Source organism: Amphibalanus amphitrite, unplaced genomic scaffold (assembly GCF_019059575.1).
Source record: "Amphibalanus amphitrite isolate SeventyFive unplaced genomic scaffold, NRLGWU_Aamphi_draft 001309F_arrow, whole genome shotgun sequence".
In the NCBI taxonomy this organism is placed as follows: Eukaryota; Metazoa; Arthropoda; class Thecostraca; order Balanomorpha; family Balanidae; genus Amphibalanus; species Amphibalanus amphitrite.
In genome coordinates, this window is record NW_024882802.1 from 27,869 (window position 1) to 53,096 (window position 25,228).

The window sequence follows — 25,228 nt, forward strand, 5'->3', positions numbered from 1 at the left end:
TTGGTTTCGGTATTTTTTCATGGCTATTGTTGGTATTTGGTTTGGTATCGGTATGACGATTTTCTGCAATTGACATCACTAGTTTGAACACACCGTGACTTGGTGGAGAAGTGAGGCTATGCTATTTTCAAGGTATGCTCGGCTCGTCCAAAAATGAGGCTTGCATGGTAAAAGCAAGTGACATTTGCGCTACTGAAACAGTTTTCCTTCACCCAGGATTGAGCTGTAATTTGGTACGATGGAGAAGGCGTAAAAATATGTTCAAATTACCCCACCCTACACTATATAACACAGAAACATGTTCTTTTACAGTTCACCGGGATATCAAGCCCGAAAACATCTTGTTGGTGCGGGACGAGAAAGATGGCATCGTGGCCAAGCTCGCCGACTTTGGTATATCCAAAGAGCTGACATCGGGCACGCAGGCCATGACAAGTTGGAAAGGCACTCTGGACTGGATGGCTCCAGAGGTGCAAGAGAGCGGAGGTCAGGTTGGATCCGTAAGTGCCCAGTTAGTCGATACCAGAGCAAATTGGACACCTTAATTATTTGTTTTATGACGTCGCTGTATTCTAAACTTGGAAGGACTTATCATTTGCCAATGTGATCCCTATTCCCGGAAGTAGCTGGGGTGTTCCGCCACCCGCCAGCTGCTGGGAGGTGGGGGGAGGGGGCGGTAAAAGCCTCCAGCCGATAATTCGAGAACCAAAAGGCGCAGCGCACCGCGCAAGGCAGGCAAACGAAAGAATGCGACGAGACGCTTAGGATAAGTACTTAACCCGCGCCGGGCCGGTGCTCCGCGACTTCCGCGCCGGCCCGGGGGGGGGGGGGGTGTCTGAACACAAGAACCCCACAACAACCCCCTTCTAACTCGGCTCCTGGGTCACGTAGCGACACGCGATAAGCGGCATTAAAAAAATCGTCCAAAATAATGACGAAAACACTTCGGCCATTTTCGGGTCAGGTCAAAGGTCAGGTCACCAGAGGTCACCAAAGGTAAAATGTTGGCTATTTCAACATTTTGAAACTGCCAATAGCTAACTCGCGAACCGATAGAGCTACAGCGCCGCGGAAAAGCGCATTCGATAGCTCTTTTGACGCTCTTTCGCCAATAAGTCCTCAGATTTTACCTCAGGTCAACGGTTTAGCCTCCAGAGGGCAAAAACTAAAAAATAGCCGTTGTTTACGAAGTGTTTTTCGGCAATAACTTCTGACTAAGAGAAGCCACGACATTACTGTTGCCAGCATCGTGTTCCTCTCGTCGAGACGCGTCGAATGAACTATAATTTGACCTTGAAAGGCCAACTTTAAAATTTGACCTCAGGTCAAGGTCATGACCTGACTGGAAAAGGTCATGTTGCATATCAGTCGAGCCGCATCGTCGAGCCGAACACATCTAAGGCGTTTTCATCGCTCTATCATGCCTCTATCAGAAGTTATTAGCGAAAAACTGTTAGATACTATTCGTGACCTGAGATGACCTCGGGGACATAACGAGGGGTCACAGGTGTCATTGTCGGGTTCAGTTTATCCATTTTACCTGCATCCCGATGTATTTCAGCAGCATGGACAGTGACCATCCCACTTTAACACTAATTTCGAGTTGATATAGCCAAATTGGGACCCCTGACTTGCAATTACCGATTTGTAGCGGCGGCGCTTGGCTTAACCCACGCCCCGCTGGGGTCCGCCGAGCAACGCGCCCCGCTGGAGGGGGGGGGGGCAATTTGCCCCCCCCCCTAAGATCTCGAGAACCACGCAACATAGCGACAAGCAGCAAACGGCGTTGGATAGCCCCAACGGGGAACTGCCTTGTGACCCAATTTCATTGACCTCGGTCAAACCGATGACGTCACAGGTCAGGTCAAAGGTCGAATTTTCACCGTTTGCAGGCATTTCAAGAAATGTGTTGTAAAATCGAGTTGAATGCATATCATTGAAAATCATCGATGGGGAATTGTTCGTCAAACACATATGTTGTTATTTGAGGTCACTGATACCAGGTCAGGTCACAGAGGTCAGGTCACTGAGGGTCACAATATGAAAATATCATGTGATGCATGTTTTATGGTCCATTTTATATGACAAATGCGATTATGTGGGTCAGGCAACCTTTGGGGCCAGTTTAGGTTATGTTCTGGTGAAGGTCAGGTCAAGGTCAGGTCAAATAAGTTCAAATTTCAAACTTGATATTTTTGCATAAAATGGGTATCGATTCGATGCAGCTCGTCACGGGGAGTCTGATGGTGGTCTTTGTTTTTCGCTACATGGTCTAGAAGTGCTAAAAATTGAGTTTGAAAATTTGACGTCATCAATTTTGAACAGTTTTTTTTCGCTATAACTTGGCCAAAAAAAGAGGTATCGATCCAAAATTTGGTATGTAGATAGAAGAGGGCGGGGGCTATCACATATATTCCGTTTTTTTTTTCGAAATTCGAAAATTTTTTGAAAATTTTTTGAGTTTTTTCTAAAAAATCAATTTTTTATTTTGGGGGGTCAAAATCCGAAAATTTCAAAAATCCGAGATGGCAGTTTTGTAGCGCCATCTTTTCTCTACACGACCACATAAAGAACTTTAAAATTGCTTGTTAGCTGTAGATTTGGTGAGCCTTTCAAGATGTCATGTTTTTTGCTCATTTTTGCTCGAACATGACCTCAGTTTGACCTCAATAACTCCTGACCCAAGGTGAGCTGTGACTTAAAATTTTGTGTGAAGGTGTCAAATTGATGCCCGGGAAGGTACCCAAAATTTGGCGGCGCTGCGCGCCGCTGTTTTCTTGCTATTCAGGAAAAACCACAGGGGGAGGCTAAATTAGCCCCCCAGCGGGGCGAGGGTTAAAATTCAAGTGAGGCACTCGTATAAGGACTTATAACCTAAGTACAACAATATTCGCAGAATATACAGGGTGGGCCAGAATAACCCGCGCCGGGCCGGGGGGGGTGTTTGAACACCCCCCCTTGCGGTTTTTCGCCGATATCTCAAAAACGGCGGCGCGGAGCGCCGCCGTTTTTGGCACACCTGTTCGTGCATCTTTTCCGCACATGTTGTGAAAATTTCAGACCCAGGTCACCTTAGGTCAGGTCACCAGGTCACGCCAAGTGACCTCACCTCAGAAAAAATAAGAATGCTCGTCATAGCTACACCGACTGAACGATTGCCTTGAAACTTTCAGCGATTGATTAGAGCAACACTATCTATAAAATGTATATCTCGGAATTTTGATATCGGTGACCTAAGGTCAGGTCAATTTTGCGGCCTCTCCATTATAAGTCAATGGGAGAAAATTGAAAAGCGCCTGTTTTGCACGAACGCTATTCTAGACACTCTCAAACATCGAGATGTAGGTAAAATAGACACATTGAACCAGAAAATGGCAACTGTGACCCCTCGTTATGTCCCCGAGGTCATCTCAGGTCACGAACAGAATCTAACAGTTTTTCGATGATAACTTCCGATAGAGGCGTGCTAGAGCGCTGAAAACGCCATAGATGTGTTCGGCTCGACGTTGCGGATCGACTGATATGCAACATGACCTTTTCCGGTCAGGTCATGACCTTGACCTGAGGTCAAATTTTCAAGATGACCTTTCAAGGTCAAATTATAGTTCATTCGACGCGTCTCGACGAGAGGAACACGATGCTGGCAAAAGTAATGTCATAGCTCTTTTGAGTCAAAAGTTATTGCCGAAAAAATGTTTTTCGTAAAAACGGCTATTTTTGGAGTTTTTGTCCTCTGGAGGCTAAACCGTTGACCTGAGGTCAAATCTGAGAACATTACTCAGAAAGGTCTGTAAAAGGGCTATCGAATGCGCTTTTTTGCGGCGCTGTAGCTCTATCGGTTCCCGAGATAGCCGTTGGCAGTTTCCAAAATGTTGAAATAGTCAACATATTACCTTTGGTGACCTCTGGTGACCTGACCTTTGACCTGACCCAAAAAATGACCGAAGTGTTTTCGTCCTTATTTTTTACGTTCTTTCGATTGCCGCTTACCGCGTGTCGCTACGTGGCCCAGGAGCCGAGTTAGAAGGGGGGGGGGGTGTTCAAACACCCCCCCGCGGCCCGGCGCGGAATTTCAGAGCACCGGCCCGGCGCGGGTTAAGTGTAATACTTTCTGCCGTCGATTTCTCAAGACTGGTAAAATATATGAAAATAAAATTTTGACAGCTGGTAGAAAAACGTTTGCCAAATCATATAGTAATATTTGCCTAAAAAAAAAAATCCTAGCAAAATAAGATTATCGTCATAATTAAGAAAAACAACATTTGCGTGTTTTCCTTTAGGGGAAGCCGGGGGAAGCCCGGCATAGTAAGCTCTTTTTCATTTTTATTACATACCATACGTGCTGTATAAAATGTTGATATCCTGTTAGGTAGCTAAGTTCATTGGCCGTGTTTTCCCAAAAATTCGGTTTCGTGGAATAAGTATAAGGTTGAGAAAATCGAGTTTTAAAAAAGTGTTGATTTTTCTGGGGTAAGCCCGGCATAGGGGTAACGCCGGCCACCTCCCCAGCGCTTTACAACGAGTTGATGAAACCATTATGTGTCTTCCAAATATTAACGGAAAGTGAAATATTAAGGTACTGATTAGCTCTGGACATCTTAGAGTTTATGTCACTACTGGTGTTTTAGCTAGCGTCTACCACATAAACAGTACAGGTCGATGAAAATCGTGATGCAAAATTGGCAAAAAATGTGTATTTTAAAATTCCTTAGAATTTAGTTTTCTTTTTACCTTAATGCATCATATTGCACATCATTCGACTCGGCTGATGAAGAAGAACACAACGACACCATTTTTGAAGCTCTAGCTTCATTGTCTGTCGCGTTATCTGCAAAAACGTAGTTTGACCCTAGTTGACCTTAAGTGACATGACTGGCTTTGTCTATGATAACATGTTTATTTTCGAAATTTATCTTTGATCTAGGTGTAAACCAAACCTGCTCAGTACCCATTATCTCATGGAAAACAGTGGTTTAGTGGCATTGCTCTCGGTTGGGGGTAAGCTTGGCCACTCGCCCGGGGTTACCCCAATGTGCTAATTTTTATTTTAGAACAGCGATATTCGAAAAAATGTCATACTTAAGCCAGCCTGCCTCGTCACCCCTCACTACAAACACTTAAACGGTCCTTACATAACATTCGTATAAATATTAGTACTGTATGGTATAACATTAACAGTGCAACATATCTCACTTTTTAGCTAAAAACCCTTAAAATATCATTTTTGCGCTATAACTTTAACAATATGCAATTTTTGTTAGCCTTAACTTTTTTGCTGGCGTTACCTTAGCTGCCACGCTGAAAGGACAAACAGTTGAGCATTTTATTGTGAATAATTTAGCCGGAAACGGGGTGGCCGGGCTTCCCCCGCGCCCGGGCTTCCCCCGGCTTCCCCTATTTGCACATGTGCTCGAAGTGGGCACCTTTGCGCTGCAAACACATCTGCACGCGTTCGAGGAAACTGGCTCCCACCCTCTCCGTGGTGTCCGCTGACACTTCTCGGACGTACTGCTCAACACTGAGACGTAGCTCCTTCAGGCTACTGCGCTTGTTGCGCGGTAAGACTGGTCCGTGCCATCCCCAGGTCCTGGCAGAGATGCCGTGTGGAGGTCCTCGGGGACTCACTGAGGGATTGACGGACCTGCTCAATCCTATCTCCATCTCCTGTCACCTCAGGTGTACGACCGATTCTACCCTTCGCCTGCTTTAGAACACTCCCTTCTTGAAATGACACAAATCGATGGATCTCCGTGTTAGAAGGTACCTGTGATGAGTGACAGCCGAACTCCTGCCGGAAACGACGTTTAACAGTTACGCACGATTTTGCTTCATACTATAAATTAATGATTTTTACCTTTTCTTCTGGTAAGAAAACCGTTGCTGATAAAGAGGTAATTCTTTCTCCTACTCATTTGGCAGACTGTTGGCTTTCGTCTTTTTACAAAATATGTCCAGACTTGAAATATTAAATGCACAGAATGTGCGCTAAAAACTGTTACACTTATTCTGGTCCACCCTGTAGGTAGGAGAGAGTGAGGTAAGATGCCCAGGGTGGGAAAGACGCCCCAACCCCTCTAGCAGCGAAACAAAGAATCGAACCTGGAAATTAATGTTATTAGCGTAAAGCGGATGCCTGTCTTGTTAACCTTCGCCCCAGTGGGGGGGGGGGGGGCATATGTTACCACCCTGTCGCGTTTTTTGCGTGTAAATAAAAAATCGCGGCGCGTAGCGCCGCGCCGCTTAGGGTAGCTTTTGGTACATCAATTTTAGACAATGTGTGAAATTTTTTACCCCAGGTCAGGTCAGGTCAGGTCACCAGGTCAAGTTAACTGACCAAGCCCCACTGGCGGATCCAGGGGGGGGGGCATTTAGGGCCATGGCCCCCCCCAAAGGCCTAAAGTGGCCTGTTTGCCCCCCCCCCCCCCACCCAAAACGTCAGAAGAGTCTTAGATGATTATGTCTTAGACAATAGACATCATCTATGATCCAAACTAACATGAAATTCGTGATCAGCACAAAAAAAAACTATTACAGCCTTACTTTAGGAGGTTCTGACAGGTCCTGATTTTCCCGTCTTTTGGGTCTGTGACCTGACCTGGGCGGTGTTTCACGGCACGCTGCCAGCCGCTGCCAGCGCTGTTGGCGCTTTTGGTTTCCATGGAGACATCAACAAGCCTATCCTACAACACTACCGAAGATTGACCTTAGCTCGCGGAATGCGCTGGCAGCGGCTGGCAGCGCGACCGTGAAACACCGCTCTGGAAGGTCAACCAATGACCAAGGACCTTAAAATCGGGTATCATCGGCTTCCTCTCGTCCCTCACGGGCAACACGCTTGTTTTTTCCCGCGAGCTCTAACTTGATCAGGGGCCGAACGGCAGGGGGTCGAACCGACACCTCCCAGCCCGCGAAGGCTGTCCTAAGCACCGACCCGGAGCGGGCTAACTGGTTGACAAAAGCAATTTGAAGTGTTTTCAAAGTAATATTAAGGCACGGGTTGGGTGGGCTACCATTTCTATATATTTTTTTTTATTTTTCATTAAAAAATTATCGTTTCAGGGCTGTGACGAAAAATAAGTGGCCTAAATCCGATGAGAAAACAGGATTTGGGGGTACCCTAGGTTTGGTTCCTTGCATGAGTTGGCCCCCCCAAAAAAACGCAAGTCTGGATCCGCCAGTGCCAAGCCCAAAAAAATGTTTGCAATCATGTCCAGCCTGCAGTGTTTGTCAGAGAGGTTTTAAACTTGATGGATTTCATGATGTTATGGGCGCCTATAATATGTATATCTCGGATTTTGTATATCCGTGACCTAAGGTCAGGCCAGTGGCGTGACCTTTCCATTACAAGTCAATGGAGAAAAATGAAAATGCCTCTAGATCCTCATCCACGTGTACGCATTGGAACAGTCCAAATATTTCAGAATCACAATGATTTGGACAACCCGTGATGACCAAGGTGTCATTTTTTGCTGATAGTCTCTAGAAAGGTCATCCGAGGTCATTTGAGGCTACAAACATATTTTTACCAATAACTCGCGATTGGAAAGAGATAGAACGCTGAGGATGTCTCATTGTGTTTGTCTTGTTGAGACGCATCGACTGATATGCAGCATGACCTTTTCTCGTCAGGTCATGACCTTGACCTGAGGTCAAATTTTCAAGTTCACTTTTCAAGGTCAAATTATAGTTCATTCGACGCGGCTCGGCGAGAGGAACACGATTCTGGCAATAAAAATGTCGTGGCTTTCTTTAGTCGAAAGTTATTGTCGAAAAACACTTCGTAAAAACAGCTATTTCTGGAGTTTTTGAGCTCTGGAGGCTAAACCGTTGACCTGAGGTCAATTTTGATAATGACCTCATCAAAAGAAGAGTTCAAAAGCTATCGATTGGTTTTCAATGCGTTTTTCTAGTTACCATAGTTCCTGAGATAACGGCATGTTTTCTGAAAAATATAATGACAATTGGCAAATGTTGACTTTTGATGACCACTGGTGACCCCAATATTGCTCTAAGATGAAAAATGACTGAAATACTTTCAAACGTACGCATTGAGAGCTATCGACTGCTTTTTACTGCGTCTTTCTAGCCCTCTTAGTTTTTGAGTTAGAGGTGGGTGGTAACATATGCCCCCCCCCCCCCCCACTAGGGCGAAGTTGGCTGAGACCGCCACTGGGGCGCGGGTTAACTGCACAAACATTTGCGAAGCTCAGTTGGGCAACGGTTGGCTGGTGATTGCATGGTTTTTATTTGCTGCTTTAAAAAAAGGTGTCAAAACATTGTAAATATCAAAGAAGGTAAAATCATTTTAGGTCCCTTGCTATTGTCGTGATACATTAACATGCGTGTACTGTGTCCCAACCAGTTTGTTTCAGGGTGTAGTTTTAGGGCTAACAAATTGTCCTGTTTAAATATTAATTCGTTACCTTGGGGAAAGACGACCCCTGCCCTGATGGGGAAAGACGCCCCCCTAAATCCGCACGCCCGAGTGCCTTCAAGCAGCCCGTCGAATCATTTATTGCATGATGAGAGATGATGATGAGAGACAAAAGCCGATCTGGGACTATTGGGAGTCCAATATGGTCGGGTGCTCCCCATGCCTGTCTCTCGGCCCACGCAGCGACTTTTTGGGCGGCATCTGACTCTCAGAGCCCTCACGACGGCATCTGTGGGCCCCATTATTGGCTCCAAGGCCCCTCACGACGGGTGCGTCTAGCGGCTGGTAGGGGACAATGATGAGACAGTGGTTGCGCGCTATATACAAACTGAATTATCACAAGGCTACTAAATCAAATTGTATTTACGCATTTGTATCTTCGGTCTTTGATATTGTTTGGGCTGGCTGCATCTGGCTGGATGGCTGCCAACAGGTGTGCGTTTGTTATTTATTTTTGTTTTCGACAGGAAGAGACAACTCCCAATTGCGAAGAGAATAGATATTATACCTTTTTGATATTGACACACTCAGAAGATTTGTGGAAAATGTGATGAGATTGAGATATTAACCCGCGCACCGACGGGGGTCTGCGCCAACTTCGCACCGACGGGGGGGGGCGGATGACCGCCCCCCCCCCCCTGAGATCTCGAGAACGAAGCAAGATAGCGACAAGCGGTAAACGGCATCGGATACGCACGGTCAAGATCTACAATTTTTATCCAGGTCATTTTCAGGTCAGGTCAAAGATGACGTCACAGCGGTCAAAAAAGTCAAAATGGCGGCGCTAGATATGGAGTTTTTCTCGAATAACTTTCGAATTAGTCAAGATAGGAACAAACTAAGGGCATCATCGTGATCCTCTCGTCAATCCGCATCGATCGAATGATATATATGTTGACCTCGAAAGGTCAAGGTCAAAAGTTGACCTCAGGTCACGTGACCTCGAGGTCATCATGTATATCATTCGATGCGCCTTGACGAGCTGAACACAATGAGACCATCCGTGCGGCTGTATCTTGTACGGAGTTATTGTCAAAAAACTGCTGGTGACCTTTGATGACGTCACATGACCTCACAGCTGCCCAACAGCAAAACAGACCTCAAGGTAGTGACGGTTGATCGTATATGAAGTCATGTATGGTATATGGGGTTATTCCGACCCGTTTTAGTGGTAAAAACAGGGAGTTGATTTTTCCCCCGTTGACTTATAATGGGGAGGTCGCGAAATTGACCTGACCATAGGTCACGGATATCAAAATTCCGAGATATACAAATTGTAGCTACTAATGACCTAATAACATCCTGCGACTTTCAAAGGCCTCCGACATCTAGTGTAGCTCTGGCACGGTGACAAAGTTACAAAAAAGTGACTTGAGGTTTGGTCATTCAAAGTGGTCTGGTGACCTGACCTTAAAAGGTAGGAGGTTAAAACTTGCACACCATGTGTAAAATTGATGAGGGAATAGTCGTACAAAATTTCGCGGCGCTACGCGCCGCGGTTTTCCCGCTATTCGTGAAAAAACCTCAGGGGGGGGGGGCGGATATCCGCGCCCCCCGTCGGTGCGCGGGTTAAAAGATGAGGAGTGAGTGAGCGTTGGTTATTTAACCCGGCGGCCGCTGGGCCTCCGCGCCACCCGCCAGCCGCTGGGAGGGGGACATATAGTTGCCCCCCTTTACTTCTCCGACGATATCGTCGCAACGCGAAGAGATAGAGAAACGAAACTTTGCACACATATTCCTAAATACCTAGCCAAGGTTGTGTCTAAATTTGGTTTCGATCCCATTTGAAATGACGTCACAGTGACGTCAGAAGTCGAATCGTAGATTGGCGTCTCTTAGTTTCCTCACGATATATCCGACATATGAGACCGAGAATATAGGACCGATAACTGGTCAGGATATAGTTGACAGTGTACTTAGATGTGTCAGAATGACAGCAGGCGCCGTTTACTTCATTTACCGCCGCGTTTCACGCTCAGCGACATCAGAAACGCTCCGTATTGGAAAACGACAAAACTTTATGACGTCACTGTGACGTCATCTTTAGAGCTACAACCACCAAACTTCCCTCAAATATGGCCTAGGTATTCATCTGAAGCTATGCCAAGTTTCAGCTCCGTATCTTATCCGGTTTCGGAGATATTACACCAAACGTAAAGGGGGGGGCAGCTTTATGCCCCCCAGCGGCTCGTGGGTTAATTTTTTTTTTCCTCAGAAGATGGATTGAAAGGTGTGATAACTAGGTATTTGAGAGATGATTGTAAATCAAGATCCGAGTTGAAATGGAAAAAGCAAGAGAAAACAGGGATTATTATTGTTACAGTAGTTTGGTGATGATTCTGCAAGCGCCTTTGTCATAACCACAAGTACTTATTGGGTTTGCCGAGCAGTTTATCAAGGTGTTCATGGGTAGGCTTATTTTCAAAGAATAACAGTAGACTCCTGATACGTGTTGTATCTGTGTTTCAGGGGTCCAAAAACCTTCCACCCTTCCAACACCGGTTGGAGACAGAATTGGTGTCGAGGACTGATGAGAAAGAGACACTTCCAGGCTTTCGACTATGCATGAACATTTCCCGGGTTTCTCAAACCTGCTAGTTTTTTTTTAGTATTAATTGTATTTCTTTGTCTATCATTTCGTCATTGGCAATGAGAAATCGTGAGAAATTATCGAGAAAAATCTCTTAAAAAAACACTGGCTCTCAGCTGTCCCCGGAGACAGCCAGAGGTGGAAGCGACCGACCCAGAGGTGGAAGGGCTAATCAATCAATAAGGGCTGATTCCCTCACGATCGAATAGGAGTATGACCCTTCCTGGCACTGTCCGTCGATGCATATTTTTTGACGCTCCCGGAGACACAGATATAATTTACGTCATCTTTTGAATGAAGGACATTTGCATTTCATTCAGTATGCTGATGAAATTACGTAAATTGTATTCAAATATCTTTTTGTCAATAAGAAATTGATGAAAAACAAGAGTTAAAAAGAAAATTTAAAGAAAACTGAGCATATGGTCTTATAATGACGTCATATTTTGCACCAAGTCAGAACCAAGGTCAGAACCAACTGAACGCCGCAAACTCAAACTGGTGCAGTTCTGGCGCATGTTGCTCACGTGTGCGGTGTGGTTAAATATTTTGATTTGGTCTTTTCTTTATATTCCTATAAGTTGTTCCCATGTTCTGAGCGTTCTGAGATGCCCTATCTATCCAGAAGTAAGGTGAAGTGCGGTGTTTGCGGCGTCGGAGTTGTGTATAAGAACCCAAGGCTCTATAGAACCTAAAGCGCCACATGGAAAGCAAGGTATCTCAATCTGTGCTGATAACGGATTCTGGCTTTGGACCTAGAGGAAAATGGCAGTCTTGGACTGAGTAAAAAGATACCTAAGCATGTGTATTACATGTGCCTGTGAACAACCTAAAATTTCGATTCATACTTTATAGGCATCTTTTGTTCTGTGAATCAAATTGTGGTATAAAACTATAAAGCGCAAACAATTTTTCATCAATCCGTTCAATGCATAGGTATGACGAAACTCTTAACAGCTAACTGCAAGTTTACCTCTGATTGCCACATGTGTGGTTTTAGGAGAGCACTGTGACGTTACCTACCTGTTTGCAGTATTGTTTTATTTTGTTCCGCAAGGCTGAGAGGATTGGTAGTTTGTTTTTAAATGTCTCCTGATGCTAGGTATACTGTGGCACCAAATTATATGTATTGGTCAGCATGTTAACTTCAAGTTTTATTTCAAATAAACTTTTGTAGCCTGTAGGTGGGTACCAATAGGTGACTCAGTTCCGAGTCCAAAGTAAGTGTTTCATGCCAATTTGTGCCAATAAACAGTATGATGATGATGATGATGATGATGATGATGATGATCATGATCATGATCATGATCATGTAATCTATGATATAAATAACAACTTACCTATCCCAAATTTTAACTGTCTCATTTCTTATGCAAAATGCAACTTCTCAAAAGCCAGCAGATTGATTTCCAGAAGCTGCTTTTGAGTGCTTACTGCTTACTAGTCATTGACACATACGTGATCTCCAAATTATCCAACAGTTACAACTAAGCTAATTTTTTACATCACTTTTCATTGGATCAGCCAAAACAGGGCACCTGACCCCTTTTCTGGTTCACAGACAGGCCCCCATGGACCCTTTGTCCTGAACCTGTGGCCTCTTGAAAGGCTGTACACATTTTGCCACCTCATTGAAATGTTCTGAATATGCCACTTGCATATAAATTGAGCAATCAAAGGGGTTCATTGTGCAAGCATCTCTGTTCCCATATGTAGGCATAGTTTTTATAAGAAATCAAACATTTGAAATCTGGCTGCTCCTCAGAAGTGAATGGCATGGACTATGCTGGTAAATTTGTACTGAAACATGTGTGGCAAAAACAATATTATTCTGTATTAACTCGCGCACCGACGGGGGGGGCGGATATCCGCCCCCCCCCTGAGGTTTTTCGCGAATAGCGGGAAAACCGCGGCGCGTAGCGCCGCGAAATTTGGTATGACTATTCCCTTATCAATTTTACACATGATGTGCAAGTTTGAACCTCCTACCTTTCAAGGTCAGGTCACCAGGTCACTTTGAATGACCCAACCTCAAGCCACTTTTTTGCAACTTTGTCACCGTGCCAGAGCTACAGTAGATGTCGGAGGCCTTTGAAAGTCGCAGGATGTTATTAGGTTATTAGTAGCTACAATTTGTATATCTCGGAATTTTGATATCGGTGACCTAAGGTCAGGTCAATTTCGCGACCTCCCCATTATAAGTCAATGGGGGAAAAATCAACTCCCTGTTTTTACCACTAAAACGGGTCGGAATGGCCCCATATACCATACATGACTTCATATACGATCAACCTTCACTACCTTGAGGTCTGTTTTGCTGTTGGGCAGCTGTGAGGTCATGTGACGTCATCAAAGGTCACCAAAGGTTTTTGGCCAATAACTCCGTACAGGAACAAGATACAGACGCGTGGATGGTCTCATTGTGTTCAGCTCGTCAAGACGCATCGAATGATATACATGATGACCTCGAGGTCACGTGACCTGAGGTCAACCTTTGACCTTGACCTTTCGAGGTCAACATATATATCATTCGATGCGGATTGACGAGAGGATCACGATGATGCCCTTAGTTTGTTCCTATCTTAACTAATTCGAAAGTTATTCGAGAAAAACTCTCTCCATATTTAGCGCCGCCATTTTGACTTTTTCGACCCCTGTGACGTCATCTTTGACCTGACCTGAAAATGACCTTAGTAAAAATTGTAGATCTTGACCGTGCGTATCCGATGCCGTTTACCGCTTGTCGCTATCTTGCTTCGTTCTCGAGATCTCAGGGGGGGCGGTCATCCGCCCCCCCCCGTCGGTACTAAGTTGGCGCAGACCCCCGTCGGTGCGCGGGTTAAGATTTAAGAATACAATCAAGCATTTCCTAGCCATCAAGAATGATAGATCATAAAGCATGTTGTCAATTTTTTTTTTAAGAATCCAACTGGTAAGTTACTACATGATGAATGCTGTCCCATGGCCTGACCAGAATGTCTATTTGTCTATGCCTTTGCCCATTACTCTGCTTCTTAGTGCCTAGTCTGATCCACAGCATTTACAGGCTGTAGAAGTTTAGGTTATTCTGAAATCTATTCTATAAGATCAGAGCTGTTTGTTTATTAAACTGGCACCCCACTAGGGGAGGCTATTTATAGCCCATCCTCTCGCTTTTCTTGCAAGCAATCGCAATCGCTTTGCCTATCCTATGTGTCAATATATGTCACAGGTATATTGTCACATGCACGTATATGTCAGGTATATTGATACATTTTTGTATGGAGACACTTGACCTGTACGTTTCTAGGAGGGAGACAGTCGGCAAACTTTTTGGACCCCTGCTGTGTTTGACCATCTGATTTTATCTGTTCTATCATGTACATTGATAGTAACTATGTACATGCCTGGGCCCGGGCAAGGTGAATAAAAATTAAAAGCATTCATATTTCGTAATAATGAATAATGTTGCTCTCTCTTCGTGACTCATGATATGTTATGGAAGTGAAATGGGGTCTGAATGAAGTCAAGCATAGCTCATTTAGAAATGCATTTCCTGCTGGCTGGAAGCTGTAGCTCCACACACCACATGTAAAGCTGAAATTCATTTGTTGCTTTTGGCATAAAAATACCAAAATTAGGTATGACAATCAAGTTTTGGAGCCTGGAGGGGAGGGAGTGTTCAGTGTTAGAATTAACTAGTGCTGATTATGGTCTTCCAGAGTCTCAATTCATATTCTGGTTGCAATGCACAAACTCTGATCCACCTTGACACATTCTCACAGACAACTTTCATCTCTCACAGATGTATTTCAAAACTGCACCATTTTCAATACATAACAGGTAAGTAGGCACTCTCATTGATGGAAGCAGGACCTTCCACATCAGACATTAACCCTCGCCGGACCTATTGGTTTTCTACATACGCGCCGGCCGAGGGGGGGGGGGGCGGGTACGACCCCCCCCCTCGCCGTTTCGCCCCTGGTGGAGCTAGCGCGTCGCGGAAAAAACGAGCGTGTGCGCCGTTACGGGACGCAGAGATTGGTACCCGATTTTAAGGTCCTAGGTCAACCGGTGACCTCTGAGGTCAGGTCAAGTGCCCCAAGGTACGGTTCAGTTTTTGGTGAATAACTTCGCAAAAAACGGCCGCAGAGCGCCGATTTTGGCACCATCGTGTTCGTCTCGCTCAGGCGCGTCGAATGATATACTTTTTGTCCGGGTCAGGTCAACTTGGGGTGTTGACCTCAGGTCAAGGTCAGGTCAGCACCCCCAGGTCACGAAATTGGTCGAAAGAGGTCATGTCGCATATCATTCGATTCGGCAGGTCTTCCTGAGTCCATTGGTGGCTTTCCCGACTCGCTAGCTCAATTTGATCAAGAGTTATTGACGAAAAACTAATATGACCTTGATGACGTCATAAATGACGTCACGGAAGGTCAACATTGCAAAAGTGACGCATCTAACCTTGCAAGGAGTGCATCAAATCACGATTCTGTGTGCTTGAGATAGTTGGAGATCGTTCCCGGCGCCAGAATAGCAGTTTTCATTTTTCCCCATTGACTTATAATGGTGAGGTCACGAAAATGACCTGACCTCATATGACCTTTAGGAAAAATCCGAGATATACAAGTTGTGGGACTCATAATGGATACTAGATCCTGCAAGTTTCATTTCCCTGTGACATCTCCTCTGGCAGTGAGGGCGTTGCGAAGTTGCGACATCTGAAGACCGTGCAGAGGTTCACTTATGACGTCATAGGTCAGTGACCTGACCTGACCCAAAAATGCGGTTGGTGTCAAAAGATCCGGCTTGGATCAAAGGTCAGGTATGCCAAGTTTCAGCTCTCTATCGCCAGCGTGTTCGGAGCTATCGCGAAAAAACCCTATGGGGGGGCGGCACCCGCCCCCCCCCCCCCTCGGCCGGCGAGGGTTAACCCTCGCACGACCAGGCCATTTCTCATAACACTAACGACCAGGGGGGGTTGTTACGACCCCCCCCCTGGCGTTTCGAAACGGAAGGTCGTAGAGCTTAGCGGAAAAAACCAACTGATTACTCTCAACGAGATCTCGCGATTGGTGGTATATTTTTTGGTCCTAGGTCAACATTTGACCTACTTTTGACCGGTCAAAGGTCAAATTTTCGGAAAAATAGACTTTTTTCAACTTTCGGCGGCGATTGCGGCAAAACGGTGGGAGATATCGACTTGAAACCTTCACTATCGTGTTCCTTGATCAATTCTCTATCGTTTGGTATGTATTTCGTTTCCCTAGCTCTCAAAATGGCGCGTTGGGAGCGCCGGAAGTCGGCAAGGTCACAGTCGGCGGCAGAAATTCGAAAAATCAAAATTTAAATTTTTGAAATCTGATTGTATTTTTGGATTTGGGAGGTCCATTTGCTCCCTATAGAAGCTAATATTGCTGCATATTCCCATTGAGGTGACAAGAATTAGCAAAATAGTGGTTCGGGCGCTTTTCAAAAATAGTACCGGACGCATATATACGCGTTTTTCGGGCTTAGCCTAACCAAATAAAACACCGTTTAATTTACCCTAACGAAACTTAAGCTAACATTTTTGATCGTTTAATTGCAAGTTAGCCTAAATCTGGCTTATGCTGATATGAAGGGAATATGAAGGAGCCGTTGAAGCAGAGCCAGAAAACTTCGCCACGGTTATCATGCGACCAGCTGAGCTTTCCGCAGATTGGGAGACACTGCTACGGAGTTGAAGAGGCTAGTCCACGGGCGTAATTCTTTTTTCCAATCAAAGGAAGGCGCTATACGGAGTATATCCCAGCGCGTCATTGTCAAGTGACTTACAACACCTTTATCCGGCCAGCTGTCTGCGAGGTGTAGTGGTTGGTTAGTGCACTCGCCCCGTGTTCAGGGGACCGAAGGTTCGAATCCCGCCGGCGGCTGAATTTTTTAGCGCGTTGTAGGTTTGTAGGCTGTAGGTTAGATCAAGTTAGGTTAGGTTAGGTTGTTAGTTTTTGTTTGGTTTGGTTACAAAGAAGCATCTTCAGGTATAGTGCCTACCTTTGGTTGGAAAAAAGAAACACGCAGTCCATGGATGGCTCACGCCGCGCTACATTTATGAACAGGCATTAGTGACGCAGTTCTGAGTCCACGGGTCCGGCACTAACATCAAATTCGGTTGATACGTTCAGAGCATATTCCTGCAGGAATATTCACCGCGGACGGTAACTTTCCCGAAAATGGCCGTTCGGAGTCGTTCCCGGATGTAATAGGTGTTCTCTGTGTAATGCCACAATGCGTGCGTGGTCCTCGGCATCAGTATTTCGGCTCGTGGGTCGTTCACATAAATCTGAGAGAATGAGGGTGGCTGGTCTCCGTTGGCTTCGAGTGGTTCAAGTCGGTGCCGCAGTCCGCACCACATGTACACGGCACGTACCCGCCGGTGCCAGCAGGCTGTGGCACCCGCCACGGCTCACGCGCAGACATCGACGACAGGGCCAGCGCCGAGTTCAGACTTCAGATGCCTGGAAAACTGACGGAAGGTACGCGCTTCCACACCGTCGCCAGCCCAAAGATGGCGCAGCACAGGTGGCGGGGCCGGCACGGGGTCAAGGAGGACCTCCCCCAACCCACCCACCCCACAGCAGAAGGCGGCACGTTCACCCAACCACCGTAAGGCCGCACGCGCTACGCCAGCCTGCAGCCGCTCCCCTAGCATCATAGCATTAGTTTGCACTAGAACATACAGGGTGTAACGAAATTATCCGGACATCTATTTTTTCGCCATATCTGCTCGCACAGTTTCTTGTTTTATGTGGAAGCTGGAAAATTGGATGAATGCATATTATCACAGACGGTGTCTCGGTCCAAACTGTATTCGAGCCGGCCAGGTAGCCCCCGGGTCACAGAGGCAACGCCACCACGGTTCACATACGAGTGTCATGAGCGCATGTCACGAGCGCAAGTACGCGTGCACCGGCGCGGCGGCCGCCAGCTCAGCTCCATGACACTCCTCCACCCCGAATACTTGCACAGCATGGACAAACAAATAAATATGCACCTCACAGAACAAATAACAACTGAAACAAAACGCCTACTCATAGCTCGCCACGTATCGGTCTGGGGGCTGCAGGGTGGACCGGTCTCTCAGCCGGTACCGCGGCGCGCTGGGAGAGGGTGCGGACGGCGGGACGGTGGTCACACCCGGCGCGGGCACCGCTCCGGTCAGCCCGGGCGGCGCCGGAACAGGCGGCCGGCCAGGAGTAGGCGCTCGATCAGGAGCCGGCAGCCGGTCGGGAGTGGAGGCCAGTTGTCCGGGAACGGGAGCATGCCGTGCAGATGCAGCGGCGCTCTCCGTGACCGGATCAGGAGCAGGTATCGGTGTCACTCTGGAACGGAGAGGATCGTTAGCGACATGCGGAACAGCTGAATATCGCTCACGAACCTGGTCGGCGTGCTGCACAATCACCCTTCCGTCATTTAGCTCCACAGTGACCTTAACCCTCTACGAACACTACACGACCGGGCGCCCACCGACAACGCTCCAATCCCTGCAATCTATCGACAGCAGGCACATACACAGGGTCACCCGGGTTCAGACATCGTTCACGGGCATTTCGATCACGGTACGTCTTTTGAGCCTCCTGCTGTCTCCGTATACGCTCCTGCCTATCTGGTAGCACACCATCTAAATGAGTGCGTGGCACACGACCCAGAAATAATTCGGCGGGCGTACATGAGGTCGTAGTATGCGGTGTTGTGCGGTACCTTAACAGAAATCGAGAGACCTTGGTCTCAATGGACCCCGAGATCTGTTTGTACAGCCCGTTTTTGAAGCTTTGCACGCTTCTTTCGGCTAAGCCGTTTGATTTGGGTGATAGGCTGGGTGTCGTTAAGTGCCTGATCGCATTTACACTGCATAACGTTTTGAACTGCTGTGATACAAAACACTGGGCGTAGTCTGTCACTAGCACTGTTGGCACTCCCCAGCACGCAAACGACGCTCGTAATTTTTCAATCGTGATCAGTGAGTCGGAGGAACGAGTTGGGTAGACGTCCATCCATTTGGAGTGGGCGTCGACTATCACCAGAAACATCTATCCGTTAGCCGAGCAATAGTCTACATGGACTCGCTGCCGGGTCGAGTCGGCCACTGCCAAGGATGCAGTGGAGCGTCAGGGGCCCTGCCCTTCAGTTCCTGACACTTCACACAACACTTCACGATATCACGAATGTCGTCATCGATTTTTGGCCACCAAACATACATTTTAGCCAACATTTTGGTTCTACACTCGCCAGCATGACCTTCATGTAATAACTTTAACATGGCACACCCGTCCCTGCGGCGGGACTCGTGACCCCCACAAAACACAGCCATCCTGCACACTCAGTTCACCTATACGGGACCTGTACGGCTGAAAATCAGGGCTGAGGGAAACACTATTGACATCCGGCCAGCCACCTCTGACATATCGATGTACCGCTGACAACACGGGATCCAGAGCGGTCCACCGCTGTATCTGGGACACATTCACTGGGGATGAGTCGATGAACTCAAGTAAATGGACAGTCTCAGCCGGAATTGGAACGCTCGAACAAGCCTTCTCGCACGAAGGCAGCCTGCTAAGCGCGTCACAGTGGCCTTGCTTAGATCCTTGCCGGTACTCAAGGTGGTAATCGTAGGCCTCAAGCATCAGAGCCCAGCGGACCATCCTAGGTGACGCCATCACGGGCAAAGGTTTCTGCTCTCCTATGAGGCCTATGAGAGGCTTATGATCTGACTGTATAGTGAAAGTTCGCCCCGCTAGGTAATAGTGAAATTTCTTAACGCCGGTCACTACAGCTAATGCCTCTTTATCAGTCTGTGAGTATCTAGTTTCGGTGTCATTCAACGTGCGCGAATAGTAGGCCACAGGTCGCTCGCCCTGTGATGTCCGCTGACTCAACACACAGCCAATGCCGACCGGTCCCGCGTCACAGGCGAGAACCACCGGAAGGGCGGGATCAAAATGGGCTAGTACAGGAGGGCTAACTAGCATCTCTTTGGCTTTCCGAAAAGCAGACTTCTCTGCCTCAGCCCACTGCCAGGGCTGATCTGCCTTTAGAAGACGATAGAGCGGAGCCAAGACACTCGCCAGGTTCTCAAGGAATTTCCCATAGTAGTTGATTACTAGCCACTTACGCAGTTCCGTACCATCCCGCGGTTCCGGGGCACGGACAATCGTGGCCGTTTTCTCGTCGGTGGTCTCCACACCACGGCTGCTTATCTTTAGCCCCAGATAGGTCACGCTGCTGACGCTGAAGCTACACTTGGCCTTGTTGAGCCTAAAACCCGCTTCCTCCAGCCGTCTAAGAACCTGCCGGAGGGCCTCGTCATGCGCAGCGGCATCGACACCCGCGACTACAATGTCGTCCAAGAAGACCCCAACGCCAGAGATACCAGCCAGGACAGTTTCCAGCGTCCGCTGGAACAGCGACACTGCACTCGAATAGGCGAAGGTCAACCGAAGGGGTCGAAGAAGACCCCTCGGGGTGTTTACCGTGAAATACTCGCGGGCCTTTTCATCTAGCGGAAGCTGATTATACGCGTTTTTCAAGTCGATCTTTGAAAATATGGTACGTCCCGACAGTTTTGAGTACAGTTCCTCCACACGCGGCAAGGGATACTGCTCTGCCTTAGCAGCCCTGTTGACGGTCAAGCGGTAGTCCCCACACACCCGTATTGACTGACCCCCAGCCTTGGGACAACCACCAAGGGAGCCACCCATTTGCTGTGCCGTACCTGTTCCCAGAGTCCGCCACGGATCTGGTCCTCCAGCTCGGTGTCCACAGCTTCCCTGAAGGCCAGCGGTACGGTGCGAGGCTTGAAGAAACGAGGCTGGACGTCCGGGTCTACGTCGATGCCGACTTCCCCGCCTCGATAGCAGCCCAGCTCCTCCTTGAAACGTCAGCGAACTCGTCCAGGATGGGCTGCACACGGGTCTCCGCAGTCACTCAACAGATGGAGGGCCAGTCGAGCCTGATGTGTCCCAGCCAGTTCCTGCCGAACAGCCAGGGCCCGCCACCTTCGACTACGATGAGAGGTAGTCGCTGAGCCTGTCCGCCGTACTGAACGTTCACTGCAGCCTGCCCCATGACTGGCAGCTGCTCACCGCTGTAGGTCTTCAGCTTCACCGAACACGGTTCCAGCTTCGGCCCTCCACAGGGCCAGAGCTGCCGAAACCCGGCGTCAGAGCAGACCGACAGAGTCGCCCCGGTGTCCAGCTCCATCTCGACCTTCTGACCGTCGAGCGCTACCGGCACCATCAGCGGCGGTCGCCTGACACCGAGGCCGGTCCGGACGGTGAAAATGCTGTATGTACACCTCCTCACCGGTCCCGGGACTAGAACTCCTCGGTTGCATAGTGCCGTCCTCTCTGCTACCCTCCTGCGCGTCCGACCCTTGTAACGCGTCGCCATCAGCCGAGACATGGCGGAGGTACTCGGACGTGACCCCTGAGGCCACAGCTGTAGCACACCTTATCGATGAACGGGCACTTGGCCGGCTGATGATACCTCAGGCACCTAAAACAGCTCGCCGCCGTGCTGTCACCTGGCCCGGGCGTCGTCCTGTCACGCTGAGAGCGCAGCCGACCACCAGCTCTGGAGTCCGCTGCGCCGCCACCGCCGTCCCTGTAGCCGGCAGGAGCGCGGGCAGCACCGGCACCCCTAGAACTGCTACGCAGCCGCAGCGGACCCCGGGCACCAGTCAGCCGATGAACGGAGGCTCCATCTGCTCGCTGCTCAGCACCGCCGCTGAGCTCAGCCGCACTCCCTGCCGCCGACTCGTGTGCCTGAGCCAGCTGCTCCGCCGACTGGAGCGTCAGCCCCGGCTCACTGAGAAGCAAGGTTGCAGCAACTCGTTCCGTATGCCACAGACCAAACGGTCACGCAGCATTTCATTAAGGACATTAGGTGCGAACGAACAGTCTTTAGCCAGCTTACGAAGCCGCGCTAGAAAATTAGCAACTGTCTCACCGTCATTCCTGGAGCACGAATGAAACCGGAATCTGGCCACTATTTCAGATTTATCCGGCTCGAAGTGACTTTGCAAAACGCTGACCAGCTGATCGTATGTTTTCTGCCTTACAGTGGCTGGAGCAATAAGATCTTCCAGCAGACCGAACGTTTTTGCGCCGATCGCACAAAGCAGAACGGCCCGCTTCTTTGCTTCTTGATCACTCCCGATATCTTGCGCCACAAAGTACTGATTTAACCGCCGCGTATAAGCACCGAAGCACTCAACGTCCGCATCGAACTCGGGCGCCCTGCCCGCCATCGCCGCGTATTCGAGCCGGCCAGGTAGCCCCCGGGTCACAGAGGCAACGCCACCACGGTTCGCATACGAGTGCCCCCAGCACGGATGTCACGAGCGCAAGTACGCGTGCACCGGCGCGGCGGCCGCCAGCTCAGCTCCATGAGACATATCTCTGGTATCTGCTCTCAACTCAGCAGTGACCTGACCTTGCGAAATGACTCTTGCTCTTAGTAAGAGTCGAGTCGCCAACGGTTTCATTTGAGAGTTTTCGTTCAAGGAAGTGGAGAGAAGGGAGTACAGTCTCTCGTTTCGTAGTAAGGCTAAGTGTTAGTGGCATGGTGGCATGAGCCAGGAGCTGGTCTGTCAGCAGCTGGACATCAGCAGCAGCCAGTAGCACATCTGCCTGAGGCGTAACAGACTGGGACTTGGTGGCAGACTCAGTCCGGCGTCGATCGCAAAAGGCGCCCTTTGCCAAGTGGTGAGAAGAGTTGTCAAGATAGCGACTGGGAAACGCAAACAGACTCGAATTCTTACCAAGGCAGATAATAAGAGGTCCCACATCATGATTCACCATTACCCGCCCTTTAGCTTGGTTTTGCTGCCCTTCAAACTGAAAAAGACAATGAAATTGACGGGACAACAACCAGTCCACCACCTTTGGACTCAGGCCAGGGCGTTTCCACTGGTCGAAGGAAGAGATGAATGAGGTGGCCTGGTCGGATGGGAAGCCGTTCGAGCTGCGATATCCGTTGAGCCGTCAAATTGACCATGTGTGGGCTGCCAGCAGCTCGAACGGCGTCGCCCGGCGTCAAACATCCGGCCAAAATCTAGACCTGAAGCATGTTCAGCTGCTGTGTAATATTCAAGCTGTTCATGACGCCACAGAAAACCACTATCAGTGATAAGTATTACCGGCGCAACATCCTGGCTAGCGATTGGTTAGAGCCACTCAACCAGGCTGCACAGGTGGGCTCAGTTTCTGAACGTGTACTGATGCCTGATTCAAGCCGCGCAGTTTTCATGCGGGGCGGCGCACCACCATGAAGTCCCTAGCAGAATGATAAGTGATGCCGAGAGGACCTATTTTTCTTTTCAGCTTCACTGGGGGGCCAGCGGCATCACTGCGGGCTATGCCCCCCCCCCCCCTAGCATCTCAGAGGAAGTCCTGGGGGCCAACCATGTGTTTTGCCCCCCCCCCCCACACACACCCACTTTTTACTCGAGGCCCTCTCGTCTAGGACGTGGTCACCTTCCAGAATAAACAAACTCGGTAAAAATAAGTTCCACGAATCCCCACGCACAGAGTACAAGGGACCCTTGTTGATCCAAGGAGGCCCTCTATCCATACTCGTCAGCGGAGGCCCTCTATCCATACTCGTCAGCGGAGGCCCCTGGAACTGATGCCCTGAGATGCGCTAGTGGATCTGAGGAGGCCCCAATATCCACACTGGTCTGGGGAGGCCCCTGACACTGGCGGTCTGAGAGGCCCGTCTGGCGTCTATCCACACTAGTTAGAGGAGGTCCCTGAGACTGGTGGTCTGGGAGGCCCCTCCATCCACACTAGTCAGAATTGGCCCCTGACATTGGTGGTCTGGGATCCCCCTACCCTCACTAGTCAGAAGAGGCCCCTCTATCCTCAATAGTCAGAAGAGGCCTCTGAGACTGATGGTCAGAGAGGTCCTAGTGAATCTGAGGAGGCCCCTCTATCCACACTGTCCTAGGGAGGCCCCGAGACTGATGGTCTGAGAGACCCTTTTATTTATACTAGCCACAGCTGCACAGGAGCCCCCTGAGATAAATGGTCTGAGAGACTCTTCTATTTATACTAACCTAAGGCGCCCCTGGGATTGGTGGTCTAACAGGCCCTTATGTTTATACTGGCCGGAAGAAGGCCAATGAGACTGATGGTCTGAGAGACCCTTCTATTCACACTGGCCAGAGGACTAGGCAATTGAAACTGGTGGTTTGAGAGGACCTACTATTCATAAAAGGCAGAGGAGGCCCATGAACTTAAGGGTATGAGAGCCCCTCATATTCATACTAACCAAGAGACGACCCTGAAATTAATTATCTGCGAGGCTCTTCTATTCATACCAGCCAGAGAAAACCCCTGGGATTGATGATCTAAGAGGCCCTTCTATCTATAGTTGCCAAAGGAGGCCCCTGAGACTGACGGTGGCCAGAAATGGCCTTTGAGACTGATGGTCTGAGAGGCCCTTCTATTCAAACTAGGCATGGGAGGCCCCTGAGAATAATAGTCCGAAGTCTCAGATACCTCCTCTGACTAGTGTGGACTGTGGATAGACGGGCCTCTCAGACCCTCAGAGGCCGGTATCCCTCAGAGGCCGGTATGGGATATTAGAGCTCAGTGATTCAGTGGCCTTGTGGAGCCGTTAGTGTTCTCTGGCGCCGGTGTGTCCTCACTCCTCAGTCACCGGTGTGGGGCATTTAGAGCTCAGAGATACTGGTGTGGGGCCCTCAGAGGTGTCGGTGTGGGTCCTTCAGATGCACCTATAGAGCCTTGAGAGTTGAGATGCACACGTGTGTGGGCCCCAGAGGCGCCGGTGTGGGGCCCTCAGAGCCACAGATAGGTATAGGGCCTTGAAGGAAATGGTTCATTTTCCTGAAATTTGTATTTTACTACAGATTAATGATTTTCATGATCATAATTATCAGAAAATAAAATAAAACCTTTTTGTATGAAGGATTATTTTCCATATTTTAATCTAGGAAGAACTATATTCTATATAAAATTATGTTTATCGCGGAACCTTACAACGCGTTGACTAATCATATTGTGTAGTTCAAACATACCCATGCTGATTGGCTGACGATGAGGTGACTGCATTCCTCTGCAAGGCGCGCATTCCTCTGAAAGGCACTCTTTTTGGAATGAGAAATGGAATATCTTCGTCTAGGGTGATTGTTGAGCCGTAAAAGCCACAAAGAGCCAATC

The 25,228-nt window shown here is 48.5% G+C and overlaps 1 protein-coding gene and 1 long non-coding RNA gene across 2 annotated transcripts in view; one reads left to right on the plus strand and one right to left on the minus strand.

Annotated features, from left to right (window-relative positions):
- The first annotated feature begins 318 nt into the window (after nucleotides 1-318).
- LOC122372049 (serine/threonine-protein kinase/endoribonuclease IRE1-like) overlaps nucleotides 319-25,228 on the plus strand; it is a 125,198-nt gene continuing 100,288 nt past the window's right edge. The window contains exon 1 of the mRNA XM_043348904.1: nucleotides 319-500. Coding sequence (XP_043204839.1) covers nucleotides 429-500 — 72 coding nt within the window. The 5' untranslated portion in view covers nucleotides 319-428. The remainder of the gene's footprint in view (nucleotides 501-25,228) is intronic.
- Nucleotides 17,836-22,672, minus strand: LOC122372051. Its single transcript, XR_006254808.1, has 2 exons — nucleotides 20,758-22,672; nucleotides 17,836-18,364 (listed from the first exon to the last, which is right to left on the minus strand). It is a non-coding gene; the product is annotated as an uncharacterized LOC122372051 (long non-coding RNA).